At 49.3% G+C, this 27,416-nt stretch overlaps 1 protein-coding gene across 1 annotated transcript in view; it reads left to right on the top strand.

The window, feature by feature from the left end:
• Positions 1-27,416, top strand: part of ccdc47 (coiled-coil domain containing 47) — an 80,079-nt gene that overhangs the window by 43,149 nt on the left and 9,514 nt on the right. Inside the window, 9 exon segments of the mRNA XM_072486934.1 lie at positions 5,411-5,532; positions 8,593-8,658; positions 18,142-18,243; positions 18,961-19,071; positions 22,058-22,123; positions 22,125-22,144; positions 24,053-24,111; positions 24,393-24,400; positions 24,402-24,503. Coding sequence (XP_072343035.1) covers positions 5,411-5,532; positions 8,593-8,658; positions 18,142-18,243; positions 18,961-19,071; positions 22,058-22,123; positions 22,125-22,144; positions 24,053-24,111; positions 24,393-24,400; positions 24,402-24,503 — 656 coding nt within the window.

The raw sequence follows: 27,416 nt of genomic DNA, 5'->3' as shown, positions 1-27,416 counted from the left end.
CAAGTGGATAGAGCTGTGAAGAAGGCCTATGGTGTGCTCGCGTTCATTAACAGAGGGATTGAATTTAAGAGCCGTGAGGTGATGATGCAGCTGTACAAAACTTTGGTAAGGCCACATTTGGAGTACTGTGTACAGTTCTGGTCGCCTCATTTTAGGAAGGATGGGGAAGCTTTGGAAAAGGTGCAAAGAAGATTTACCAGGATGTTGCCTGGAATGGAGAGTAGGTCTTACGAGGAAAGGTTGAGGGTGCTAGGCCTTTTCTCATTAGAACGGAGAAGGATGAGGGGCGACTTGATAGAGGTTTATAAGATGATCAGGGGAATAGATAGAGTAGACAGTCAGAGACTTTTTCCCCGGGTGGAACAAACCATTACAAGGGGACATAAATTTAAGGTGAAAGATGGAAGATATAGGAGGGATATCAGAGGTAGGTTCTTTACCCAGAGAGTAGTGGGGGCATGGAATGCACTGCCTTTGGAAGTAGTTGAGTCGGAAACATTAGGGACCTTCAAGCAGCCATTGGATAGGTACATGGATTACGGTAAAATGATATAGTGTAGATTTATTTGTTCTGAAGAGCAGCAAGGTAGCATTGTGGATAGCACAATTGCTTCATAGCTCCAGGGTCCCAGGTTCGATTCCGGCTTGGGTCACTGTCTGTGCGGAGTCTGCACGTCCTCCCCGTGTCTGCGTGGGTTTCCTCCGGTTTCCTCCCACAGTCCAAAGATGTGCGGGATAGGTGAATTGGACAATGATAAATTGCCCTTCATGTCCAAATTGCCCTTGGTGTTGGGTGGAAGTGTTGAGTTTGGGTAGCGTGCTCTTTCCAAGAGCCGGTGCAGACTCAAAGCCGAATGGCCTCCTTCTGCACTGTACATTCAATGATAATCTATGATTAATCTAGGACAAAGGTTCGGCACAACATCGTGGGCCGAAGGGCCTGTTCTGTGCTGTATTTTTCTATGTTCTATGTTCTTGATGACTGTTATGGCACCGGACCAGACCCCAGTTTTTGTTGGGAATCCAGACGAAACCCCAACAATTTTTAAATTTCTAAAACTGTGAGGAAAGGATACTTTGCTCCAGAAGTAATACCACTGACAAATCGAGATCTTTTATATCAAAATAAACATTACTAACACAGGAGTAAACACATTAACATCACAGAAAGGAGCTTTTCAATTAACAGTTAAATAATTCTTAAAATTGAAACACTTCAACTGCCGTATACCGTCTCTATCTCCAGTTAAGCAACACCCATTACAGGTCAAAAGCCACTGGTAAATAAAGTTAGTAAACATAGGGATACTTGCTGTACGCATCTATAGGGACTTCCTGGAAAGACTGTTTGGAGAGAAAGAGACCCTTTTCAGCATAGCCTGCAAATCCTTCTGCCTCTGTCAGACTAAAAGATCCTACAGCTCAAAACCGCTTGCACAGACCAGGCTCTTCCCATTAATTACATCATATTGATCCCACTCGGGTGCCCCATGACTGGCTTGCCCAAGTCTAAACACAGTGTCTCAAATTATTTACTCTCCGGGGAATCTCCAGCAATCATGGCAATGTTCAATTAGGCAGCTCTTTGTCAACAAATAAATGGTTTTTACCAGCTCTTAATTGCAGCTTTAGCAGACACATTCTGGATACCTTAACCTAGTTTTTTTATAACACACATTTTATTAAGGCATTTATGGTCTTATAACAGCAAAAGATACAAATATAAATGTAAACATAATTCAGTGCGCAACACACCCTTCCATCTCCCACTGTTCCCGCCTAAACTAGACAAAAATAGTCTAATTCCCCCTACCCCCCCTTACTCCCTTACCCCCCTACCCCACCCCTCCCCTTATTGAATCTGCTAACAGTTTAGCTTTCTCCGAAGAAGTCGATAAATGGCTGCCATCTCCGAACAAACCCTAACGTTGATCCTCTCAAGGCAAACTTAATTTTCTCAAGCCCGAGAAACCCAGCCATGTCACTAACCCATACCCCTGATTTCAGGGGCTGCGGGTCCCTCCACGCTAGTAAGATCTGTATCTGGACTACCAAGGAGGAAAAGGTTAAAACGTCAGCCTATCTTGCTCCGTGGACTCACAGGTCTTCTGACACTCCAAAAATTGCCACCTCTGGACTCGGTGCCACCCTCGTTTTTGGCACCGTGGACATGACATCTGCAAATTCCTGCCAGAATCCCCTGCGTTTCGGACATGCCCGAAACATGTGGACATGATTTGCTGGCCCTCCTGCACATCTCACACACCTGTCTTCCACCCAAAAAAACTTGCTCATCCGGGCCACCACCATATGTGCCCAGTGAACCACCTTGAATTGTATCAGGCTGAGCCTGGCACATGATGAAGACGTGTTGACTCTGCTCAGGGCATCCTCCCACAGACCCGCCTCTAACTCCTTTCCCAACTCATCTTCCCATTTACACTTTAGATCTACTATCTGGGTTTCCTCGCACTCCATAAGTTCTTTGTAGATTTCCGATACCTTCCCCCTCCCTCACCCCCATTCTAGAAACTACCTTGTCCTGTGTCACCTGTGGCAGTAGAAGCGGAAAGATCGAAATTTGCCGTAGTACAAAATCCCTTGCCTGCAGATACCGAAACCCATTCCCTCCCGACAATTCGAACTCCACATCCAGATCCACCAAACAGGGAAAGCTCCCACCAATAAACAGGTTCCCCCAGACTCGCAATCCCTGTTCTCTGCCATGTCCGAAACCCCCCCATCCATCCTCCCTGGGCCAACCGGTGATTACCACAAATTGGAGCCCACACCGCTGCTCCCTCCACCTCCATATGCTTACACCACTGCCGCCAAACTCTCAGAGCCGCCACTACCACCCGGTTTGTGGAGTACCGGGCCGGCGATAACGGCAGAGGAGCCGTTACCAATGCCCCCAAGCTTGTGCTGTTACATGAGGCCACCTCCACCCGCTCCCACATCGACCCCTCCCCCACTACCCACTTTCTAATCATGGCTATTTTTGCCGTCCAGTAGTAGTTCCTAAAGTTCAGCAGTGCCAGTCCTCTCTCTCTCTTTTGGTATAAAAATAGGGAGGCACTGGAAAACAAACAAAAATCTTGGGAGAACCATCATTTTTACATCGATACATAGAAGATAGGAGCAGGAGAAGGCGTTTTGGCACTTCGAGCCTGCTCTGCCATTCATCATGATCATGGCTGATCATCCAACTCAATAGCCTAATCCTGCTTTCTCCCCATAGCCTTTGGATCCCATTCTCCCCAAGTGCTATATCCAGCCGCCTCTTGAATATATTCAAGGGTTTAGCATCAACTACTTCCTGTGGCAATCCATTCCACAGGGTTACCACTCTTTGTGTAAAGAAATGTCTCCTTATCTCTGTCCGAAATGATTTACCCTGAATCCTCAGACTGTGACCCCTGGTTCTGGACACACCCATCATTGGTAACATCTTCCCTGCATCTACCGTGTCTAATCCTGTTAGAATTTTATAAGTCTCTATGAGATCCCCCCTCATTCTTCTGAACTCCAGCGAGAACAATCCCAACCTCGTCAATCTCTGCTCATATGGCAGTCCCGTCATCCATGGAATCAGTTTGGTAAACCTTCGCTGCACTCCCTCGAGAGCAAGAACATCCTTCCTCAGAGAAGGGGACCAAAACTGCGCACAATACTCCAGGTGTGGCCTTACCAAGGCCCTGTACAATTGCAGCAACACATCCCTGTTATCTTTGAAACCTCTTGCAATAAAGGCCAACATACCATTAGCCTTCATTACCACCTGCTGCACCTGCATGATTACCTTCAGCGAATGGTGCACAAGGACATCCAGGTCCCGCTGCACACTCCCCTCTTCCAATTTACAACCATTCAGGTAGTAATCTGTCTTCCTGTTTTTGCTTCCAAAGTGAATAACCTCTCACTTATCCAAATTATACTGCATCTGTCATTGATTTGCCCACTCGCCCAACCTGTCCAGATCATGCTGTAGGATCCCTGCATCCTTGTCACAATTCACCCTCACACCTATCTTGGTATCATCTGCAAACTTTGAGATGTTACACTTTGTTCCCTCATCCAAATCATTAATATATATTGTGAATAGCTGGGATCCCAGCACCGATCCCTGTGGTACCCCACCAGTCACTGCCTGCCAATTTGAAAAGGACAGATTAATCCCTACTCTTTGCCAACCAGTTTTCTATCCACCTCAATGCATTTCCCCCAGTCCCATGCGCTTTAATTTTGCACAATCTGTACCCTCCCCGCCAGTGACAATGAGAGCATGTCCCACTTCCGAAAGTTCTCCTTCATTTGTTCAGCGAACCGGGCTAGATTTAATTTATGTAGCTGCTCCCATCCCCATGCCACCTGAATACCCAAGTTGCGAAAACCCCCTCATCACTTTAAACGGCAACACCCCAGTCTCCTCTCCTGCCCCTTCGCCTGGATCACAAAATACTCACCCTTACCCATATTCAATTTGTATCCCGAGAACCGGTCAAATTCCCCTAAGATCCGCTTAATCTCCCCCATCCCCCCTAACGGGTCAGAAATATATAGAATCATAGAATTTACAGTGCAGAAGGAGGCCATTCGGCCCATCGAGTCTGCACCGGCTCTTGGAAAGAGCACCCTACCCAAGGTCCACACCTCCACCCTATTCCCATAACCCAGTAACCCCAGCCAAAACTAAGGGAAATTTTGGACACTAAGGGCAATTTATCATGGCCAATCCACCTTACCTGCACATCTTTGGACTGTGGGAGGAAACCGGAGCACCCGGAGGAAACCCACGCACACACGGGGAGGATGTGCAGACAGTACATCCAGTGTACAGACAGTGACCCAAGCCGGAATCGAACCTGGGACCCTGGAGCTGTGAAGCATTTGTGCTATCCACAATGCTACCGTGCTGTCCTTGAACTCGACCGATCCAACCTCGGACCAATGACCGTATTAAAGTGTCCCCCCCCATGGTCAACCTATCCGAGTTCAGGTCCGGAACCTTCCCCAACAACCGAGTTTTTTTTTTTAACATCACTTCTTCAATAGAGAGTTATATATGGTATATATAAATAGAATCTATATAAAAATTTCCTATGTTCATCACAATGGTGAACTTTCTTTCGCTCAACATTCCTGCCCAGGCATGCTAACATCAAATGGGGCACCCAGTGGCTTCCACGGCAGATGGTAGCTTATCTCAACACAGACTGGAGCATTTGTTGATAGGTGTATTGATCGCTCAATAGATGCACTTAGATAGACGATCAGTTTGGCTGGTTATAGAGTGATGCCAGGCAAGTGTTAATTGGTTTCTTGTTAACAATTCCCTCTGCCAGAGTAGATTTGTAACTGGGTTTTTTATTGGGTGATGTAGAAGCTGATCTGACTTAATTGTTTGCAGGGGATGATGGCATCAATAAAGAACCCATCAGCACGGGAAAACTGACCCAGGAAAATGAACATATCTACAACCTGTGGTGCTCGGGGCGTGTGTGCTGTGAGGGAATGCTAATTCAGCTAAAGGTACAGGAACCCACTTGAATCAAGCCCTGGAGACCTAGAGATCAGGAATTTAAACGGTGACGAAAGTAAATGCAAAATTCTCTGCGTTTTTGCAATTCAAAAGTTAAATATTGCCTTGATGCTTGACTTCAAATTTATTGGATGCTAAACAACACAAAGGTGATCCTGTGGGCCAGTAGGTAAGAATCCCTGCCCCTGGGTTCAAGTCTCACTCCAGGAATTGATGGCCAAGGATAAATGCCCTGTAGATCATTTGAACTGATCCAGCCTTTAGCACTGAAAGGTTCCATAAGGAGTTAACACTCTGATGGTTTATAATCTCTCTCAGCCCATCCATGTGATCATAATCTGATATAAGATAAACTGAGAGGTTTGTTAATTTTTTCCAGGTCTCTGCTGTCATTTGTTTTTCTTGAGTTCTCTGTCTGAAGACAGGTCTGTACCACACAGCACCATGACCGTTCACAACAGGTTGAGTATCAATTTGTAAATCCTTCCAACACACTCCAATGATGGGCAGTAAGGGCAGGAAAACCTTCTGGTCAGCCATGCGATGGGAAGAAAATTGTAATCTCTGCCATCGCTATCCAGACTACAGCATGCATGTAAAAGTGCATGCCCCAGCAACTCCGACACCTGGGGGGAGTTGGTTGGTTCAGTTGGCTGGACAGCCAGTGTGGATTAGATTGGTGCCAACAGTTCGATCTCCGTTTCGGCTGGGGTGGACCTGCCTCCTTTTCCCTACCCATACTGGAGGTCATGACGCTGCGTTATGGACCCGTCTTCAGGCAGAGAACCCGGGACAAAACTACATCAGAGGCCTGGAGGAAATCTTGGCGAGAGGGACAGTATGCTTTTCAGTCCACTATTTCTTTGTTTGTATTCGATCAGATTATGATCATATGGAGCGGCTTGGAGAAATTATAAACTGGACCAGAGTGTTCGGCCTGAACGGAATCCTTTAAATGTAAAAAACTGATCGGCCCAATTGATCTGCAAGGCATTTATCTGTCATGGGTTAAAGTTAGGAGGGTTTACAACTTCCCGGTGGCATAATGTAGGGCAAGACGTGCATGAGGTGGCTCCCACTGGAGTATTGTACACTTAGTCCCTTTTCTTAGTCCCATGGATTGTTTGCTCTCGAAAACCAACAAAATTAGTATAATTATCATGTACAACTGAAATACCCAAAAAAGACAAGGAAAAGAAGCTCATCGACGGAATCTGAGCTTCTCTGAGCTCATCGGCAGGAAAAATGGCGGAGTCAGTTTCTGGTGCTCCGTCCGCTGTGCTGACAGCCAAGGTGCTTTCTAGTACCTTGGCGAAGGAATTCGGAAAGTACTGACGTATTACGTCAGGATCTCAGGAAATCAATCAAAGAGGCCTTGGCCCCCATTTGAGCGGCTCTGGGGCAAACTAATCAGACCGTGGAAGTCATGGGAGCCATGATCAAAGTCAGGCCACAGCAATCGATTGCCGGCTCCACCGGGAAGCTCTAGCTCCTTCCTGGCAAAATCTTAAATCTGCATGTATCTGAACATTTCCCCTGCTCCAGCCCATACTTCGCTCCCAGCTCCTTCAATCCTGCAAACCGACCCCCAAGAAACAAATCTTTAAGTGTCTTAATTCCCTTCATTGGGTCCCTTTCTTAATGGTGAGGTGTGGAATGAGGCACTTCACAGGGGCAACTCCACATCTTCACGTGCTTGGCTGAATCATAGAACCCCTACAGTGCAGAAGGAGGCCATTTCGGCCCATCGAATCTGCACGACCCTCTGAAAGAACATCCCACCTAATCTCCATACCTAGGCCCTTATCTCCGTAACCCAACTTAATCTTTTTTGACACTAAGGTGAAATTTAGCATGGCCAATCCACCCAAACTGTACACCTTTGGACTGTGGGAGGAAACCGGGGCACCCGGAGGAAATCCACGCAGACACAGGAAGAGCATGCAAATTCCACACAGACAGTCACCCAAGGCCGGAATTGAACCCGGGTCCCTGACGCGGAGGCAGCAGTGTGTGGCCCGTGAGTCTGATTCAATTCAAGGTTTTGCATAGGACGCACTTGACCAGAGTGAGGATGTGTTTTTTTTCCCTGGGGTCGAGGACATATTAAAAAAAAAATGTTATGAGGGTTTACAAAGAAATAAAACCAGTTCTAAATACTGAATAATATAAGACACTGGAAATATGCAAATCATGAGAAAAAACAGGTTCATTTGGCAGGGGGTAGTGCTTATTTTCCATGAATGAATATCTAAAGGTAATGGTGTACAACATACTCCAGAATACAAAGATACTGATAAATCACAGGGTGGTTTCACAAAGTTGATTGGGAATGTGATTTTTCTTCAAATAAAAAAAACTCTTTTGTTTGCTCATGGGATGTGTGTGTCACTGGGTTGGATTAGCACACTGGACTAAATCACTGGCTTTTAAAGCAGACCAAGGCAGGCCAGCAGCGCGGTTCAATTCCCGTACCAGCCTCCCCGAACAGGCGCCGTAATGTGGCGACTAGAGGCTTTTCACAGTAACTTAATTTGAAGCCTACTTGTGACAATAAACGATTTTCAATTCATTTCACTGGTTTAAGCTAACTTAATTGCCCTTGAGATGATGATGGTTAGCCGTCACCATGAACCGCTGTAGTCTCTGTGGTGTAGGTGCACCCACAGTTCTGTAAGGGAGGAAGTTCAGGATTTTGACCCAGTGACCATGAAGGAACGGTGATAAGTGGTGAGTGGCTTGGAGGAGAATTTGCAGGCAGAGCTATTTCCATATATCTGCTGCCCTTGTCCTTCCTGGCGGTGGAGTTTGTGGGTTTGGAAGGTGCTGTCGAAGGAGACTTTGTGAGTTGCTGCAGTGCATCTTTAGAAAGTCCATACTGCAGCCACTAGATGTCGGTGGTGGAGAGAGTGAATGTTTAGGATGGGGTGCCAATCAAGTGAGTTGCTTTGTCCTAGATGGTGTTGAGCTTCTTGAGTGTTGGAGCTCCACTCATCATTCTTGTGGCTGCAATGCTGCTGTAAATTTAATGTATTTTGCTTCTTTTCTAGTTTTTGAAACGGCAGGATCTATTGAACGTTCTTGCAAGGATGATGAGGCCTGCCAGTGATCAAGTGGTATGAATAAACTTTAATAAACTGTGCTATTAAACTTTAATCAATTGTGCTAATTATTGTATCTGTCCACTGGGCTTCGGTTACATTGATTAACTGAAATGGACTGTTTTTCATGTCGTTAATTTCACTGTCACAGTGTCCTGGCACAATGAACAGTGAAAGCTCCCCAATGGTTACGGTTATTTCCAGTGTAGCTGTTATGCCCAGAGACCAGGCTTGTTTATGGACCTGTGTGGATTTAGTTGACCTCTGCTTTGAAAGTTTTTCAGGTGCTGCATGTTAGCCTCTTTGCATGGAGGTGAAATGTTTTGAAAAGCTATTTGATGTCAGATTGGATTAATCTGGCCTAAAATGAATCCGTCTTTTTCTCATTCACTCTTGCTCTTTTTAAGGAGTTAGCCATTTATGACTGAGATGCAGAGGAATGTTTTCACTCAGGGCTGTGAATCTCTCTCTCTCTCTGCCCCGTGAGGTTATGGATTCTACGTTGCTGAGTATATTCAAGAAAGAGGTCGATAGATTTTTTTTCGACACTAAAGGAATTGAGGAATACGGGAGATAGTTTGGGATGCCAGAGTCGAGTTAGAAGATCAGCCATTGAATACCAGAGCAAGCTGAAAGAGATTAATGACTCGTTCCACTAGCTCCTATTTATGTTTTCCCTTTCCACCAAAGTTGGTAACTTCACATTTATCCATGCTATACTGCTTCTGCCATGTATTTACCCATTAACTCAACTTGTCTAAATTTGCTTTCGAGTCTCTTAACATCCTCCTCACCATTCCCACCAAGTTTTGTGTTGTCGGCAAACTTGGAAATATTACTTTTGGCTCCCTCATCCAAATCGTTGCTGTATGTTGTGAATAGCTGGGGCCCAAGCATTGATCTTTGTGGGACCCCACTTGTCACCCGCCTGTCACTCTGAAAAAAGACATTTATCCCTACTCTGTTTCCTACTAGTATTCTGCTTGTTGCATCTTCAAAAACTCCAGAAGGTTTGTCAAACATGATTTCCCTTTCATAAACCCATGTTGATTTTGTCTAAACCTGTTGATATTTTCGAAGTTCCCTGCTATCGCATCCTTTATAATAAACTCGAGTATTTTCCCCGCTACTGATGTTGGGCTAACCGGTCTGTAATTCCTTGCTTTCTCCCTCCCTTTTTTAAATTGTGGGGTTACATTTGTGAACCTCCAATCTGCCAGGGTTGTTCCATTGGAAGATGACAACCAAAGTATCCACTATTTCCATGGCCACCTCCTTCAGTACAGATTAGATTATTAGACACTAGGGATTTATCAGCTTTCAGTCCCATTAATTTCTCCACTATTTTTCTAGTAATACTAATTTCCTTCAATTCCATTTTTTTCACGAGAACCTTGATTCCTGGTATTTCTGGGAAGTTATTTATTTGTGTCTTCCTCCGTGAAGATGAAACTAAAATAGTTATGGTCCTATCTTGATTAATAAGGGAATCCGAGGTTATGGGGAGAAGGCAGGAGAATGGGGATGAGAAACATATCAGCCATGATTGAATAGCAGAGCAGACTCTGGGCCGAATAGCCTAATTCTGCTCCTATGTCTTATGTCTTGTGGTCTTGGTTGTTCCTTGTATTCTCTTATAAATTCTCCTGTTTCGGACTGGAAGGGACCTACATTTTTCTTCATTTTCTTTTTTTATATACTTACAGAAGCTTTTACAGTCAGCTTTTATGTTAATTATAAGTTTACACACTCCATTTTCTCTCTTAATCAATCTCTCAGGCCTCCTTTGCTGAATTTCTCTCAATGCTCAGGCTTGCTACTTTTTTTTAAAGCAACTTTGTATGACCCCACTTAGGATCTAATACTAACTAATATCTTTCATTCGCCATGGGTTGAGCTACCTTTCTTGTGTCTTTTTGCCAGAAATGAAAGTACAAATGTTACACTCTCTACATTCATCCTTCCCTTTTTTTAAAATAAACGTCTTCTTGAGGTATTTTTTGGTATAGAAACAACAACAAAATACACAAGATACGTGAAACTAGAAACATAGTGCAAAAACCGTTTACCTTTCGTACAGGTCCCACCCTTATTACCCCCCTACTCTAACCTAAACTAGCACCCCCCCCCCCCCCCCCCCCTTTCTGCTGACGATTAATTTTTCGCAAGGAAGTCGAAGAACGTTGCCACCTCCGGGTGAACCCTAACAGTCAACCCCTCAAGGTGAACTTAATTTTCTCCATACAGAGAAAGTTAGCCATGTCCGATAGCCGGGTCTCCGACTTCGGGGGCTATGGGTCCCTCCATGCCAATAGTATCTGTCTCCGGGCTACCAGGGACGCAAAGGCCAGAACATCTGCCTCTTTCTCCTCCTGGATTCCCGGATCTTCCGACACCCCGAAAATCGCCAACTCTGGACTCAGCGCCACTCTTGTTTTTAACACCGTGGACATGACGACCGCAAACCCCTGCCAAAATCCCCGAAGCTTTGTACATGTCCAAAACATATGAACATGGTTCGCTTGTCCTCCCGCGCATTTTGTGCACCTGTGCTCCACCCCAAAGAATCTGCTCATCCGGGCCACACTCGTGAGCCCGGTGCACAACCTTAAATTGTATTGGGCTAAGCCTGGCACATGTTGCAGATGCGTTGACTCTACTCAATGCGTCTACCCATAATCCATCCTCTATTGAGATAGATCCCAGCTCCTCTTCCCACTTACACTTCAGCTCCTCGGTCTGCATCCCCGCCGACCCCATCAGCTCCTTATAGATGTCCGAGACGCTCCTCTCCCCTACCCACCCTCTAGAAACTACCCTGTCCTGAATCCCCCTCAGCTGTAGGAGCGGGAAGATTGCCACCTGTTTACGAAAGAACCTGCAACTATCTGAATTTGTTTCCCCTCGCCCCAGCCCAAACTTTTCCTCCAGCTCTTGGATAGTTCCTCTCTATGAACACATCCCCCATCCTCTCAATCCCCGCTCTCTGCCATACCCTGAACCCCCCATCCATACTCCCCGGGGCAAACCAGTGGTTATCACAAATTGGGGCCCAGACCGATGCTCCCACATGTCGCCTCCACTGACCCCAAACTCTCATGGCCGCCACCACCACGAGGCTGGTGGAGTACCGCGCTAACGGGAGTGGCAGAGGCGCAGTTACCAACGCCCCCAGACTGGTGCCCTTACAAGAAGCCGCCTCCATACGCACCCAAGCCGACCCCTCCCCCACCACCCACTTCCTGATCATGGCTATGTTAGCCACACAGTAATAATTGCTAAAATTTGGCCCGCCCTCTCCCCGGCTCTTGAGCATTACCTTCCTTACCCAGACGAAGCCCGTGATCACACTGTTGACCCGCTTAAAAAAAGACCGCGGAATAAAAATGGGGAGACATTGAAATACAAATAGGAACCTTGGGAGGACCGTCATTTTCACCGTTTGCACCCTCCCGGCCAGCGACAATGGGAACGCGTCCCATCTCCGGAAACCGTCCTTTATTTGGTCCACTAGCCGGGCCAGAATCAATTTATGCAGCCGGTCCCATTCCCGTGCCACTTGGATGCCCAGGTACCTAAAACTACCCCCTACTGATCTAAACGGCAGCTCCCCCAGTCGCCCCTCCTGTCCCCTCGCCTGAACCACAAACATCTCACTCTTATCCATGTTTAGCTTGTACCCTGAAAACTGGCCGAATTCTCCTAAAATCATCATGATTTCCTCCATCCCCGCGACTGGGTCCGAAACGTACAGAAGCAGATCATCCGCATAGAGCAAAACCCTTACCAACCTGCAGGTCAACCCAGTGGGGTGCATGATCTGAGATGTGATCGCCGAATACCCCGTGTCCACTACCCCAGCCAGAAAGACCCTGCTCAAAATAAAGAAATCAATCCGGGAGTACTCTTTATGCATATGTGAGTAGAAGGAGATCTCCTTCGCCCTCGGTTTCCCAAATCTCCATGGATCCACGCCCCCCCCCCCCGATCATCTCCATGAACCCTCTTAGTTCCTTTGCCATTGCTGGCAACCTGCCCGTTTTCGAGCTTGACCGTCTAAGCCCGGGTCCATAACTGTATTGAAGTCCCCTCCCATGACCAACCTGTGCGAGTCCAGGTCCGGTATCTTCTCCAGCATCCTCTTTATAAACTCCACATCATCCCAATTTGGCGCATTCACTAACACCAACTGCACCCCCTCCAGTTTCCCACTGACCATAATATACCGACCTCCCACATCCGAAACTATTTTACATGCCTCAAATACCACCTGCATATTGATCAGGATCGCAACCCCTCTAGTCTTTGAATCTAGTCCCGAATGAAACACCTGGCTGTCCCAGCCTTTCCTCAGTCTAACCTGGTCCCTTACCTTAAGGTGCAACATCACCACGTCCGCCTTCAATCCCCTAAGATGCGTGAACACACGTGCCCTTTTGACCGGCCCATTTAACCCTCGAACATTCCAGGTGGTCAGCCGAGTTGGGGGGCTCATTGCCCCTCCTCCGCCGATCAGTCATCCCCCTTTTTTAAGCCCGCCATCAGCCCGTGATCCGCGCCTCCACCGGTCCATCCCCAGACAGCCCCCGACCTCCTGTCTGTCCCTCAGCCCAAGTCCCTTCCTCGCCAGCAGAATATCCCCCCCCCCCCCCACCCCAAGCAACAACACCCTGTAACCCAGTCCCTTTCCTAAACCAAACATATGCACACACCCCACTGCGCTTCCAATAGCTAGCTCACCCAGCTAGCTTGGTGGCCCCCATCCCTAGCACCAGATAGTCTCCCACCTATTGTTTCTCCCCCCCCCCCCCCCCCCCCCAGCTCATGCAAAGAAACTCCAACATCAAACAATCCCCACACAATTGCCCAACCAAAAAACACCAAGATGAAAACTAGCACACCTCCATCCCCCAACGGTGCAAATGAAAACCTAAACTCACCTAGCTCTACTGCTAGTTCCAAGCAAAGCGAGAAACGTTTTACAAAAACAGAGGAAACAAAAACATGAACGTTGGAGCCATGTTCATAAACTCTCAGTCCACCACCAGCCCTTTCTTTTTCGCAAAGTCCCAACGCGTCCTCAGGAGACTCAAAAGTAAAAGTGCTGATCCTCGTGCGTGACCCAGAGACGGGCTGGGTATAACAGTCCAAACTTCACCTTTTTCTTGAAAAGGATCGCCCTGATCTGATTGAAGCCTGCTCTCATAGAACATAGAAAAATACAGCACAGAACAGGCCCTTCGGCCCACGATGTTGTGTCGAACCTTTGTCCTAGATTAATCATAGATTATCATAGAATTTACAGTGCAGAAGGAGGCCATTCGGCCCATTGAGCCTGCACTGGCTCTTGGAAAGAGCACCCCACCCAAGGTCAACACCTCCACCCTATCCCCATAACCCAGTAACCCCACCCAACACCAAGGGCAATTTTGGACACTAATGGCAATTTATCATGGTCAATCCACCTATCCTGCACATCTTTGGACTGTGGGAGGAAACCGGAGCACCTGGAGGAAACCCACGCACACACTGGGAGGCTGTGCAGACTCTCCTCCACGCTCAGGTCTTGGTAAACCCGCAGGATGCTATTGTCCCACTTACAGCTCCATGTCTGCTTGGCCCACTGCAGAATACGCTCCTTATCCGAGAACCTGTGGAATCTCACCACCATAGCCCTCGAAGGGTCTTCCATTCTCGGCTTCTTCGCAGGGCTCTTGAGCCCTATCCACCTCCCAAGAGCCGGGAGAATGCCCCATCCCCCAGCAGCTTCTCAAACATGCCTGCGACGTATGGCCCAGCGTCCGCTCCTTCGGACCCCTCCGGGAGCCTGACAATTCTTAGGTTCTGCCGGCGGGACCTATTCTCTAGGTCCTCCATCTTCTTCAGAAGCTTCTTTTGCTGGTCCCTCAGCATCCCCACCTCCAGCTCCACCGTGGTCTGATGCTCCTCCTGCTCAGCCAGCGCCTACTCCACCTTCTGGATCGGCCGATCCTGGGCATCCAACCTGAGCTCCAGCTGCTCAATCGACGCTTTTATCGGGTCCAAGCAGTCGCGTTTCTGCGTAGCAAAGCCCTCCTGGATGACTTGCATCAGCTACTCCATGGACTGCTGGGTCGACAAGCCAGAGGTTCGCCCCTCCGCCATGCTGTCTTCTGTTGCAGCTACAGCCCAAGTCTTCTCTGTCCTCTTATTTCTGCCCTTACGAACACTTCTAGTCCTTTTCTCCATGCACCGAAGTGGAAATTCAGTAGAGAAATTGCAACTGATATCCGTTCTACAATTCAAGTCCGTTAAAAGATCGGGGGAAAAGGTCCAAAAGTTCCACCAGAGCGGGAGCCACCAAATGTGCGACTTACTCCTTCATAGCCGCCACCGGGAGCCTACATTCATCCTTAACTATTATCCGTCGCCTAACCGCCGACATGCCTTTTAATGAAGTTCCCCAATCTATCTTAGCCAACTCGCCCCTCATACCTTCATAGTTTCCTATCATAGATCGTAGAATTTACAGTGCAGAAGGAGGCCATTTGGCCCATTTGTTTAGATTTAGGACCCTGGTTTCAGTTCTGAATTCACTTTCCATCCGAATGAGGAATTCTATCATGTGCTGGTCACTGTTCCCTAAAGGATCTCTCACAACAAGATTATTAATTAACCCCTTCTCATTGCATGATACCAAATCTAGGATAGCAAGTTTCCTTATAGGTTCCTCAACATACTGACCTAACAAACCATCTCCTTAAATCAACATCTGACATGTGGTAGGCTTTCAAATGTCAGTTGAAAGGAATTCAGGACCGGCATATTCCTGTGATGAAGATGGATAAATACTGCAAATTTCGGGAACCTTGGATAGCGAAAGATCTTGTAGGCCTTGTCAAAAAGAAAAAGGAGACATTTGTCAGGGCTAGAAGGCTGGGAACAGACTAAGCCTGTGTGGAATATAATGGACGTATTAGCGAGAGGCAGCACAGTTTTGTGAAGGGGAGGTCGTGTCTCACTAACTTGATAGAGTTTTTCGAGGAGGTCGCTAAGATGATTGATGCAGTTAGGGCAGTGGATGTTGTCTATATGGACTTCAGTAATGTCTTTGACAAGGTCCCTCATGGTAGACTGTTACAAAAGGTGAAGTCACACAGGATCAGGGGTGAACTGGCAAGGTGGACACTGAACTGGCTAGGTCACAGAAGACAGAGAGTAGCAATGGAAGGGTACTTTTCTGATTGGAGGCTGTGACTAGTGGTGTTCCGCAGGGATCAATGCTGGGACCTTTGCTGTTCGTAGTATATATAAATGATTTGGCGGAAAATGTAACTGGTCTGATTATTAAGTTTGCAGATGACACACAGATTGGTGGAATTGCGGATAGCGATGAGGACTGTCAGAGGATACAGCAGGATTTAGATCGTTTTGGAGACTTGGGCGGAGAGATGGTAGATGGAGTTTAATCCGGACAAATGTGAGGTAATGCATTTTGGAACGCCTAATGCAGGTAGGGACTATACAGTGAATGGTAGAACCCTCCAGTGTATTGAAACTCAGAGAGATCTAGGTGTACAGGTCCACAGGTCACTGAAAGGGGCAACACAGGTAGAGAAGGTAGACAAGAAGACATGCTTGCCTTCATTGGCCGGGGCATTGAGTATAAGAATTGGCAAGTCGTGTTGCAGCTGTATCGAACCTTAGTTAGGCAACTGTTCAATTCTGGTCGCCACACTACCAGAAGGATGTGGAGGTTTTAGAGGGTGCAGAAGAGATTTACCAGGATGTTGCCTGGTATGGAGGGCATACGCTATGAGGAGCGGTTGAATAAACTCTGTTTGTAATCACTGGAATGACGGAGGTTGAGGGGCGACCTGATAGAGGTCTACAAAATTATGAGGGGCATAGAAAGAGTGGATAATCAGAGACTTTTCCCCAGGGTAGAGGGGTCAATTACTCGGAGGCATAGGTTTAAGTTGCGAGGGGCAAGGTTTAGAGGAGATGGACGAGGTAAGTTTTTTTTTTTTTTTTTTACACATTGTAGTTGGTGCCTGGAACTCGCTGCCGGAGGAGGTGGTGGAAACAGGGATGATAGTGACCTTTAAGTGGCATCTTGACAAATGCACAAATAGGATGGGAATAGAGGCACCCTGAGAGTGTAGAAGATTTTAGTTTAGACGGGCAGCATGGTCGGCACAGGCTTGGAGGGCTGAAGGGCCTGTTCCTGTGCTGTACTTTTCTTTGTTCTATCTCGTTCGTACTCCAGGAGTTAACCTGCCACAGTATTGTTGCTTACTTGATTTGCCTAGCCTATATGTAGATTAAAGTCACCCATGATTTCTGTAGTACCCTTGTTCAGTGCACCTCAAATTTCCTCTTTCATGCCATCCCCTACCTTACCACTACAGTTTGGAGGCCAACAGGCAACTCCCACTAATGCTTTCCGCCTCTTGTTTCTTCTTCGCGCCACCCAGACTGATTCTGCATCTAGATTTCCTGAACCAATCTCCTCTTGCACTTTTGCACTGATTTCACCCGAACTAACAACATTATCCCACTTCCTTTCCCTTTTTGGTTGCCTTTCCTAAATATAGACGATCCTTGGATATTCAATGCCCAACCTTGGTCACCCTGCAGCCATGTCTCCGTAATCGGCATCATATCATACCTGCGTGTACCAGTTTCCGCTGTTAATTCATCTACCTTATTGCGAATGCTCTGTGCGTTCAGATACAGTCTCATTTCAGACACTTTGTTTCCCTCTCTTGTGTCTTCCCACTCAGGTTCCCATCTCCTTGCTATTATTCCTGGATTTCTCTCCCTCTCGGCCTTTCTACCAGTTAGTTTAACGACATCATGTAGGTCAGGCAGTAACTGGAGAAACGGGAATCAGGCAGTTGATGTTTCAGACCTCGGGACCCGTCCTGATGTTTCAAAGCTTCCTGATCGTGTGAGCATTTCCAGCTTTTTATAGATTTCCAGCTTCTGTATTTTGCTTTTTGTTCAGGCCCCATTTTTGACTTGCAGTTTTAATATCTTAAAGCTTATAGATACAAGTTGTTTAATCCAGGTTCTTCCATTTTAGGGTGTTGCTCCTCTGCAATTTGTGAGTATCTCCCCTTCATGGGTGGTAGCTCTCCAGCCCCATGTATCTGTGTGCGGTTTTCTTGCCCTCTGTCTGGCGCCGGGCCTCTGTCTGGCGCGGGGCCTCTGTCTGGCGCGGGGCCTCTGTCTGGCGCGGGGCCTCTGTCTGGCGCGGGGCCTCTGTCTGGCGCGGGGCCTCTGTCTGGCGCGGGGCCTCTGTCTGGCGCGGGGCCTCTGTCTGGCGCGGGGCCTCTGTCTGGCGCGGGGCCTCTGTCTGGCGCCGGGCCTCTGTCTGGCGCCGGGCCTCTGTCTGGCGCCGGGTGTGTCTCTCTCCTTTGCTCGCTCGCACTCCCCCCCACTCTGTGGCGTTTCCCCCACCCATTGTTTCAAGGAAGTGACGGAAATGAGAGCTTTTTGTGTTTCCTTCTGTAGCAAATCAAAGTGACAATGAATGAGGAAGACATGGATACATATGTGTTTGCCATTGGGTCACGGAAGGCCATGGTCCGTATGCAGAAGGAGATGCAGGATTTGGTATGTGTTGAGAGACCGTCATCTAGACTAAACTACCATGAGCGTATGGGGCTTGGCTCATGATGTATAACACTGACATGTGAATTGTTAAATCCTGATGTTGTTCACACCGAATGTATATGTCATTTTAACTGATTCAACATTGCCGACAGTTGATTGCTTTCAAGACTGAGACGCACAGATTTTATGTTGGTAAAGTTAGATTTAGAGCAAAGGCAGAAAAATTGAATTCTGGAGCAGAACAGCCATGATGGAAATGAATTGCAGAAGGGGCCTGAGAGGGCCAGATGGCCTTCTATTCCTCGTGATACTGTGTCACAGGAGTTCAACAGATCGCTGAGTATTTTCCTGTGGAGGAGAGCACGCAAAGCATTACGATGGCTGAACCTTCTGTTCTTACAGAAAGAACAGACTGCAAACAGATAACTGCAGAGACTGGACACTTGTGTTTGGCAGCTGAAATGCATCCCAGAGTTTTCTGACCTACCGTAACCACTGCGGGGAAATCAGAAACTGCATTCAAGCCAGTCTTTTACACAGACTCCAGCAATGGCAGGGAGACAGGCTGCTGTGAACACATTCCTGATTGACGTGTGTTTAATTTCCATTGTGATGGATATCTTATTGCTTCAATTACTGCTGCTCGTCTAATCTTTATCTGGGGAATTGTGATTTCTTTTCATCAAAGAGCTATAAACACCCCACTTTCTTTTCTAGAGTGAGTTCTGCAGTGATAAGCCCAAGTCAGGGATTAAGTTTGGGCTTCCTGATTCACTGTCTATCCTGTCTGAGATGGGAGAGGTCACCGAGGGTATCCTGGACAACAGGGTGAGTGCGTTGAGCTGGGGAATGATTAGGCCTTGTAAAAGTTGGCAGAATCTGTCACTGATGTTATGGACCAGGGTTTAGAGAACCCCAAAGTGTATCAATGCGTTCACCTGACCCACAATTCTTAATAGATTGTGGTATGGGGAACACACGGGCCTACTTTACAGGTGTGATACACCAGACATCTACAGTACTTTTAAATTAAAACATTGTTTATTTATGAAACCAATTAACACTTTATAAACCCACAGTAAACATCTTGACTATCAACACCAATCTCCTCACAGATACAATATTCTATAAGTAAACCTTAATCTTTCCTTATTAACATCTATAAGACAAAAGACCCTTTTTAACATTGAGGTACGTAGGGAAGAGGTGTTGGCAATTCTGGACAGGCTGAAAATAGATAAGTCCCCGGGACCTGATGGGATTTATCCTAGGATTCTCTGGGAGGCCAGGGAAGAGATTGCTGGACCATTGGCTTTGATTTTTATGTCATCATTGGCTACAGGAATAGTGCCAGAGGACTGGAGGATAGCAAATGTGGTCCCTTTGTTCAAAAAGGGGAGCAGAGACAACCCCGGCAACTATAGACCGGTGAGCCTCACGTCTGTAGTGGGTAAAGTCTTGGAGGGGATTATAAGAGACAAGATTTATAATCATCTAGATAGGAATAATATGATCAGGGATAGTCAGCATGGCTTTGTGAAGGGTAGGTCATGCCTCACAAACCTTATCGAGTTCTTTGAGAAGGTGACTGAACAGTAGATGAGGGTAGAGCAGTTGATGTGGTGTATATGGATTTCAGCAAAGCGTTTGATAAGGTTCCCCACGGTAGACTATTGCAGAAAATACGGAGGCTGGGGATTGAGGGTGATTTAGAGATGTGGATCAGAAATTGGCTATCTGAAAGAAGACAGAGGGTGGTGGTTGATGGGAAATGTTCAGAATGGAGTTCAGTCACAAGTGGAGTACCACAAGGATCTGTTCTGGGGCCGTTGCTGTTTGTCATTTTTATCAATGACCTAGAGGAAGGCGCAGAAGGGTGGGTGAGTAAATTTGCAGACGATACTAAAGTCGGTGGTGTTGTCGATAGTGTGGAAGGAAGTAGCAGGTTACAGAGGGATATAGATAAGCTGCAGAGCTGGCTGAGAGGTGGCAAATGGAGTTTAATGTAGAGAAGTGTGAGGTGATTCACTTTGGAAGGAATAACAGGAATGTGGAATATTTGGCTAATGGTAAAGTTCTTGGAAGTGTGGATGAGCAGAGGGATCTAGGTGTCCATGTACATAGATCCCTGAAAGTTGCCACCCAGGTTGATAAGGTGGTGAAGAAGGCCTATGGAGTGTTGGCCTTTATTGGTAGAGGGATTGAGTTCCAGAGTCAGGAGGTCATGTTGCAGCTGTACAGAACTCTGGTACGGCCGCATTTGGAGTATTGCGTACAGTTCTGGTCACCGCATTATAGGAAGGACGTGGAGGCTTTGGAGCGGGTGCAGAGGAGATTTACCAGGATGTTGCCTGGTATGGAGGGAAAATCTTATGAGGAAAAGCTGATGGACTCGAGGTTGTTTTCGTTGGAGAGAAGAAGGTTAAGAGGAGACTTAATAGAGGCATACAAAATGATTAGGGGGTTGGATAGGGTGGACAGTGAGAGCCTTCTCCCGCGGATGGAAATGGCTGGCACGAGGGGACATAACTTTAAACTGAGGCGTAATAGATATAGGACAGAGGTCAGAGGTAGGTTCTTTACGCAAAGAGTAGTGAGGCCGTGGAATGCCCTACCTGCAACAGTAGTGAACTCGCCAACATTGAGGGCATTTAAAAGTTCATTGGATAAACATATGGATGATAATGGTATAGTGTAGGTTAGATGGCTTTTGTTTCGGTGCAACATCGTGGGCCGAAGGGCCTGTACTGCGCTGTATTGTTCTATGTTCTATGTTAACACAGAGATCAGGTTTAAATTCACTACTGAGAGCAGTCAGCACTTTGAAATCACACAATTGATCTGGAGATAGTCTATAGTTTGTAGAGAGAGATCCTTATACAGCTCCTTTTTTTGCCTGCAGCTATCCAGCTCTCAAAACGAAACTAAAAACACCCTGTAGCAAACAGCCTAAAACGAAAGTAAAGCAGACAGACAGCCTAGCTCCACCCACTCTCTGACATCACTGCAGCTATCTAATAAACACTCATTTCTTAAAGGTACACCCACTACAGCTATTTGATAAAAACACCCATTTCTTAAAGATACTCGCACATGATACTGAATTTGGTATGAATTCAACAAAGCTTCTCTGCGACAGCCTCTGCTTCGGATCTCAGCAAGGCTGTTGGTAAAGAAATATAATTGGTCTCATCACCAGGGGGCGTTAACCTTGCTTGCATCAATGTGTGAGCTATTGATGATTAATTAACATTTTCCACTTTACACAACTTGCATCCTGATCAAACATACCCAGTATTAACGGCTCCTTTCTCCTCAGAAGCTGACCTGCTGATTGTTTTCTTTGTTTCAAACATTCCCAAGACATACAGCATGAGGTTATGTACAGAGTGAAGTTCCCTCAACACTCCCCATCAGACACTTCCAGGACAGGTACAGCACGGGGTTAGATACAGAGTAAAGCTCCCTCTACACTGTTCCATCAATGGGAATCTAACCTAAACTTCAGTACTATGTCTCATTTCCCACACTTCTCTGTCCATTTTGTGACTCCTTGCCAACTAGAAGTGGATTGTTGTGAGTCGTACATCCTGCACAAAAGAGTTACCTCAATGAATTTATCATACTAAAATTTTGAGTATCCACCCCATTGCGCAGCTAATACCTCTAAGTCAACGATGCACCTCTCTTTCCATCCATGCTTCTGTTCACATAATGATGTGAATGTAAATCTTTGCAGCTTTGTCCAGGTATTTTCTAGAGGCTGGTTCATTCTGTGCAATAATGTTCAGCCTTTTTCTCTTTCTGTTACCAGATGGTGCACTTCCTGTCAAATCATGCTGACAAGATTGAGTCTGTTCATTTCTCGGACCAGTTCTCTGGGGTCTAAAATTATTCAAGAGTAGGTATCAAAATATCAGTAATATCAGGATGAATAATATCTGCTCAGTTTGTGATCATCGCTATCGATGGGAAATCCTAATTACAGAAATCCATTTCGATTGAAGAGTAATTTTCTGGATCAGAAACCATGGTGTGGGGGGGGGGGGTGAGTGTGCGTGGGGGGCTTGTGTGCGTGGGGGGCTTGTGTGCGTGGGGGCTTGTGTGCGTGGGGGGCTTGTGCGCGTGGGGGGCTTGTGTGCGCGGGGGGGGGGTTGTGTGCGTGGGGGGGGGGTTGTGTGCGTGGGTGGGGGGGAGTGGGGCGGGTGGGGGGAGGAGGGGTGGGCGGGTGGGGGGGAGTGGGCGGGGTGGGGGAGGTGTGCGGGGATGTGTGATGGGGGGGGGGGGGTGTGGGGGTGGGTTGTGGGGGAGGGGGTTGTGTGCGTGGGGGAGGGGGTTGTGTGCGTGGGGGAGGGGGTTGTGTGCATGGGAGGGGGAGTGTGGGAGGAGGGAGGGAGAGAGAGTGTGGGGGGAGGGGGGGGGAAGTGTGAGGGGGGGGATGTAGGGGGGAGGGAAGTGTGGGAGGGGGGGGACGGAGGGGTGTTTGTGTGTATGCACGCATGGGTGGGAGGGGTGCGTGGGGGGAGCGGGTGTGGGGGGGGAGGTGTGCGGGGATGTGTGATGGGGAGGGGTGCGGGCGTGGGTGGGAGGGGTGCGGGCGGGGGTGCGTGGGTGGGAGGGGTGCCTGCGGGGGTGGGTGCATGCGGGGATGGGTGGGGTGTGGTGAGGCGTGGTGTGGTTTGGGGCGGTGAGGTGGGGGGGGGGGGTGGGGATGTGGTGGGGGGGGGGGGGGGGGCTAGGGGGGGTCGTTACAGAGCCTGTGTGGAATGTTCCAGGGACATTTGGAGCCCTTGGGGAATACAGTGGTGGGCAGTCAGATTCGGGGTGATGTAGGTATGAGGCAATAGAGCCCTGCATATGGGCCCCAATCATTTTCCATTTAAGGGGCCATTTAGTGTGGCCAATTCAACCCTGCACATCTTTAGGTTGTGGGGGTGAGACCCATGCAGACACAGGGCGAATGTGCAAACTCCACAGGGACAGTGACATCGGGATCGAACCTAGGTCCTCAGCGCCGTGAGGTGGCAGTACTAACCATTGCATCACCGTGCCGCCCCTGGGCGCACATTTGTGAAAAATCTTCCAGGATATCTCTGTCCCTGTGCAAACGTGCTTGACGCCTCGTCATCACCTCTCCCTCATAATGTTCCTGGCATCATTACATCCCTAATGAGTGTTGACTCCTCCATGTCCGTGAATGGTAGCACCAAGGACATTCACTCACTACTGCTGGTGAGTCTTTGCTGAATAAACTTGGGCAGCCAAGGGATCATTGCCATTATCCTCCGAATCTCTCACCTCGGGTGGAAACAATTATCCAGGGTTCCTGGTGACACAGGGCACTGTATGTGTGTGTGTGTGTGTGTGTGGTTATCACATAAACTGACAACCCTTGTATTGGCTCATTGCTGTTTGAGTGAGGGACTGGATGATGCTGTGAAGCCTGTACCCAAGAGAGCTGGCACCCTCGGAGAGCAAGTAGTCCCTTGAAGGCATTGGTCTGAAATGCAGCTACCTAAACACCCTCAACTTCTAACAAGTGTTGGAGAATAAAATCACTAATGCCCTTGGTGGAGTACTCACGATGGCAGTTGCTGACTGTGCCTCTTACCTTTTCAATTTTGTTGGAGAGCAGTTATGACCTGTTGGACATTAAATGAAAATAAATATTTTTATTGACCATTTATTTATCGTTTGACCAAGAGTGGAATATTCTGCAATATTTAATTTGTTTGCCTGTCGTACAGTCGGGGATGTTATGCCTGTGCCTCTTTAATTCTTTCCTTTTCCCTTTTCCCTTTCCATTTAGAGAGGGTCAACCCCTCAAACTGCCTGACACTAAAAAGACACTACTGTTTACATTTAATGGTAAGTCTTGATTCATGGCATGATTGGGAGGGACTGTGTCTCCACAGAGGATATAATTAATGTGGTGTAAAATGGGAATAATTGGTGGAAAGTTATATGGATAGATGCAATAGCTTTGGGCTCCTTCTTATGAACCAGTGATTCTGAAGGATGCAGGAAGCTCAGCCTTGTCCTGAGGTTCACTCAGTCTAGTTGTGGTCATTTGATCCGTCAGGTTGTTTCTGGTTATGCAGAGTGATCATAATCAAAGTTGGGCCTTATTGTGTGTTTATTCTACGCAGTGCCTGGAATCGGCAAACACTTCTCCAAAGGACATGGAGTCCTTGCTTCCGTTAATGAACATGGTTATTTACAGCATTGACAAGGCAAAGAAATATCGTCTGAATAGAGAGGTGAGAGCATGTTGCATGTGATTTGTTTCATGACTGCATATTGGAGTTTCTCATTGGAGCTGCCCCAGTGAGGACTGATTGCTTGAACAGCCAGCTAGCATTTTGTTAGACTGGAGATGCCCATACTAGATTCCCTCACTTATCTCTTCACTCCACTTTCAATTGCATCCAATCTTCTCTTACCTCCCCGTACCCACTCGACTCCACCTACCTTGCAGTGGCAATGTTTACTGCAGAGTGTAGAGGACCATCTAGCCAGTTTCCAAGTTTGCTGTCACTTTACTCTAGCTCTAACTGATGCGAAAGGAGCCCTCGCGCTCTTTCCTGGCCAGCCCCGTACACTTTCTTTCTATCATCTTTCTCTCTTCTGCTTTCCGTTCCCCATTCCTCATGTGCTCCGCGCAAGTGGCTGTACGAGTAGATTGTGCTGGACTCTTTTAAGTTTGCCATAACCCCTGACCCCTACTCCCCCCTACCCCTACTCCCCCCCCCCCCATCCTACTCCCCCCCAACTCCTACTCCCCCCAACCCCTACTCCCCCCCAACCCCTACTCCCCCCAACCCCTACTCCCCCCCAACCCCTACCCCCCCCAACCCCTACCCCCCCCCAACCCCTACTCCCCCCAACCCCCCTCCCCCCAACCCCTTCACCCCCCCCAACCCCTACTCCCCCCCCAACCCTACCCCCCCAACCCCTACACCCCCCCAACCCCTACTCCCCCCCAACCCCTACTCCCCCCCAACCCCTACTCCCCCCCAACCCTACTCCCCCCAACCCCTACTCCCCCCCAACCCCTACTCCCCCCCAACCCCTACTCCCCCCCCCAACCCCTACTCCCCCCCACCCCACCCCCCCCAACCCCTACTCCCCCCCAACCCCTACTCCCCCCCCAACCCCTACCCCCCCCCACCCCTACTCCCCCCCCCCCCAACCCCCCCCCCCAACCCTACTCCCCCTCCCCCCCTCCCCAACCCCTACTCCCCCAACCCTACACCCCCCAACCCTACTCCCCCCAACCCTACTCCCCCAACCCTACTCCCCCCAACCCCTACTCCCCCCAACCCCTACTCCCCCCACCCCTACCCCCCCAACCCCTACTCCCCCAACCCCAACCCCCCAACCCCTACTCCCCCACCCACCCCCCCAACCCCTACTCCCCCCCACCCCCTACTCCCCCCAACCCCTACTCCCCCCAACCCCCTACTCCCCCCAACCCCTACTCCCCCAACCCCTACTCCCCCCAACCCCTACTCCCCCAACCCCCTACTCCCCCCACACCCCTACTCCCCCAACCCCTACTCCCCCCAACCCCTACTCCCCCCAACCCCTACTCACCCAACCCCTACTCCCAACCCCTACTCCCCCCAACCCCTACTCCCCCAACCCTACTCCCCCCACCCCTACTCCCCCCCCAACCCCTACTCCCCCCAACCCCTACTCCCCCAACCCCCTACTCCCCCAACCCCTACTCCCCCAACCCCTACTCCCCCCAACCCCTACTCCCCCAACCCCTACTCCCCCCAACCCCTACTCCCCCCAACCCTACTCCCCCCAACCCACTCCCCCCACCAACCCCCTACTCCCCCCCAACCCCTACTCCCCCCCAACCCCTACTCCCCCCCAACCCCTACTCCCCCCAACCCCTACTCCCCCCAACCCCTACTCCCCCAACCCCTACTCCCCCCAACCCCTACTCCCCCCAACCCTACTCCCCCCCCAACCCCTACTCCCCCCCAACCCCTACTCCCCCCAACCCCTACTCCCCCCAACCCTACTCCCCCCAACCCCTACTCCCCCCCCAACCCTACTCCCCCCCAACCCCTACTCCCCCACCCCTCCCCCCAACCCCTACTCCCCCCCCAACCCCTACTCCCCCCCCAACCCCTACCTCCCCCCCCCAACCCCCTACTCCCCCCCCCCCCAACCCCTACTCCCCCCCCAACCCCTACTCCCCCCCCAACCCCTACTCCCCCCAACCCTACTCCCCCAACCCCTACTCCCCCCAACCCCTACTCCCCCCAACCCCTACTCCCCCCAACCCCTACTCCCCCCAACCCCTACTCCCCCCAACCCCTACTCCCCCCAACCCCTACTCCCCCCAACCCCTACTCCCCCCAACCCCTACTCCCCCCAACCCTACTCCCCCCAACCCCTACTCCCCCAACCCCTACTCCCCCCAACCCCTACTCCCCCCAACCCCTACTCCCCCCAACCCCTACTCCCCCCAACCCCTACTCCCCCCCAACCCCTACTCCCCCCAACCCCTACTCCCCCCAACCCCTACTCCCCCCAACCCATACTCCCCCCAACCCCTACTCCCCCCAACCCCTACTCCCCCCAACCCCTACTCCCCCCAACCCCTACTCCCCCCAACCCTACTCCCCCCAACCCCTACTCCCCCCCCCACCCTACTCCCCCCCCCCCCAACCCCTACTCCCCCCAACCCCTACTCCCCCCAACCCCTACTCCCCCCAACCCCTACTCCCCCCCAACCCCTACTCCCCCCCTTACCCCTACTCCCCCCTTACCCCTACTCCCCCCTTACCCCTACTCCCCCCTACCCCTACTCCCCCCTTACCCCTACTCACCCCTTACCCTACTCCCCCTTACCCTACTCCCCCCTTACCCCTACTCCCCCCTTACCCCTACTCCCCCCTTACCCCTACTCCCCCCTTACCCCTACTCCCCCCTTACCCCTACTCCCCCCTTACCCCTACTCCCCCCTTACCCCTACTCCCCCCTTACCCCTACTCCCCCCTTACCCCTACTCCCCCCTTACCCCTACTCCCCCTTACCCCTACTCCCCCCCTTACCCCTACGCCCCCCTTACCCTACCCCCCTTACCCCTACTCCCCCCCTACTCCCCTACTCCCCCCTTACCCCTACTCCCCTCTACCCCCCATCCCTACTCC

This window comes from Scyliorhinus torazame, chromosome 21, assembly GCF_047496885.1.
Source record: "Scyliorhinus torazame isolate Kashiwa2021f chromosome 21, sScyTor2.1, whole genome shotgun sequence".
NCBI lineage: Eukaryota > Metazoa > Chordata > Chondrichthyes > Carcharhiniformes > Scyliorhinidae > Scyliorhinus > Scyliorhinus torazame.
Note: the sequence above shows the minus strand (reverse complement) of the source record. Positions and strands in the feature narration are given on the sequence as shown.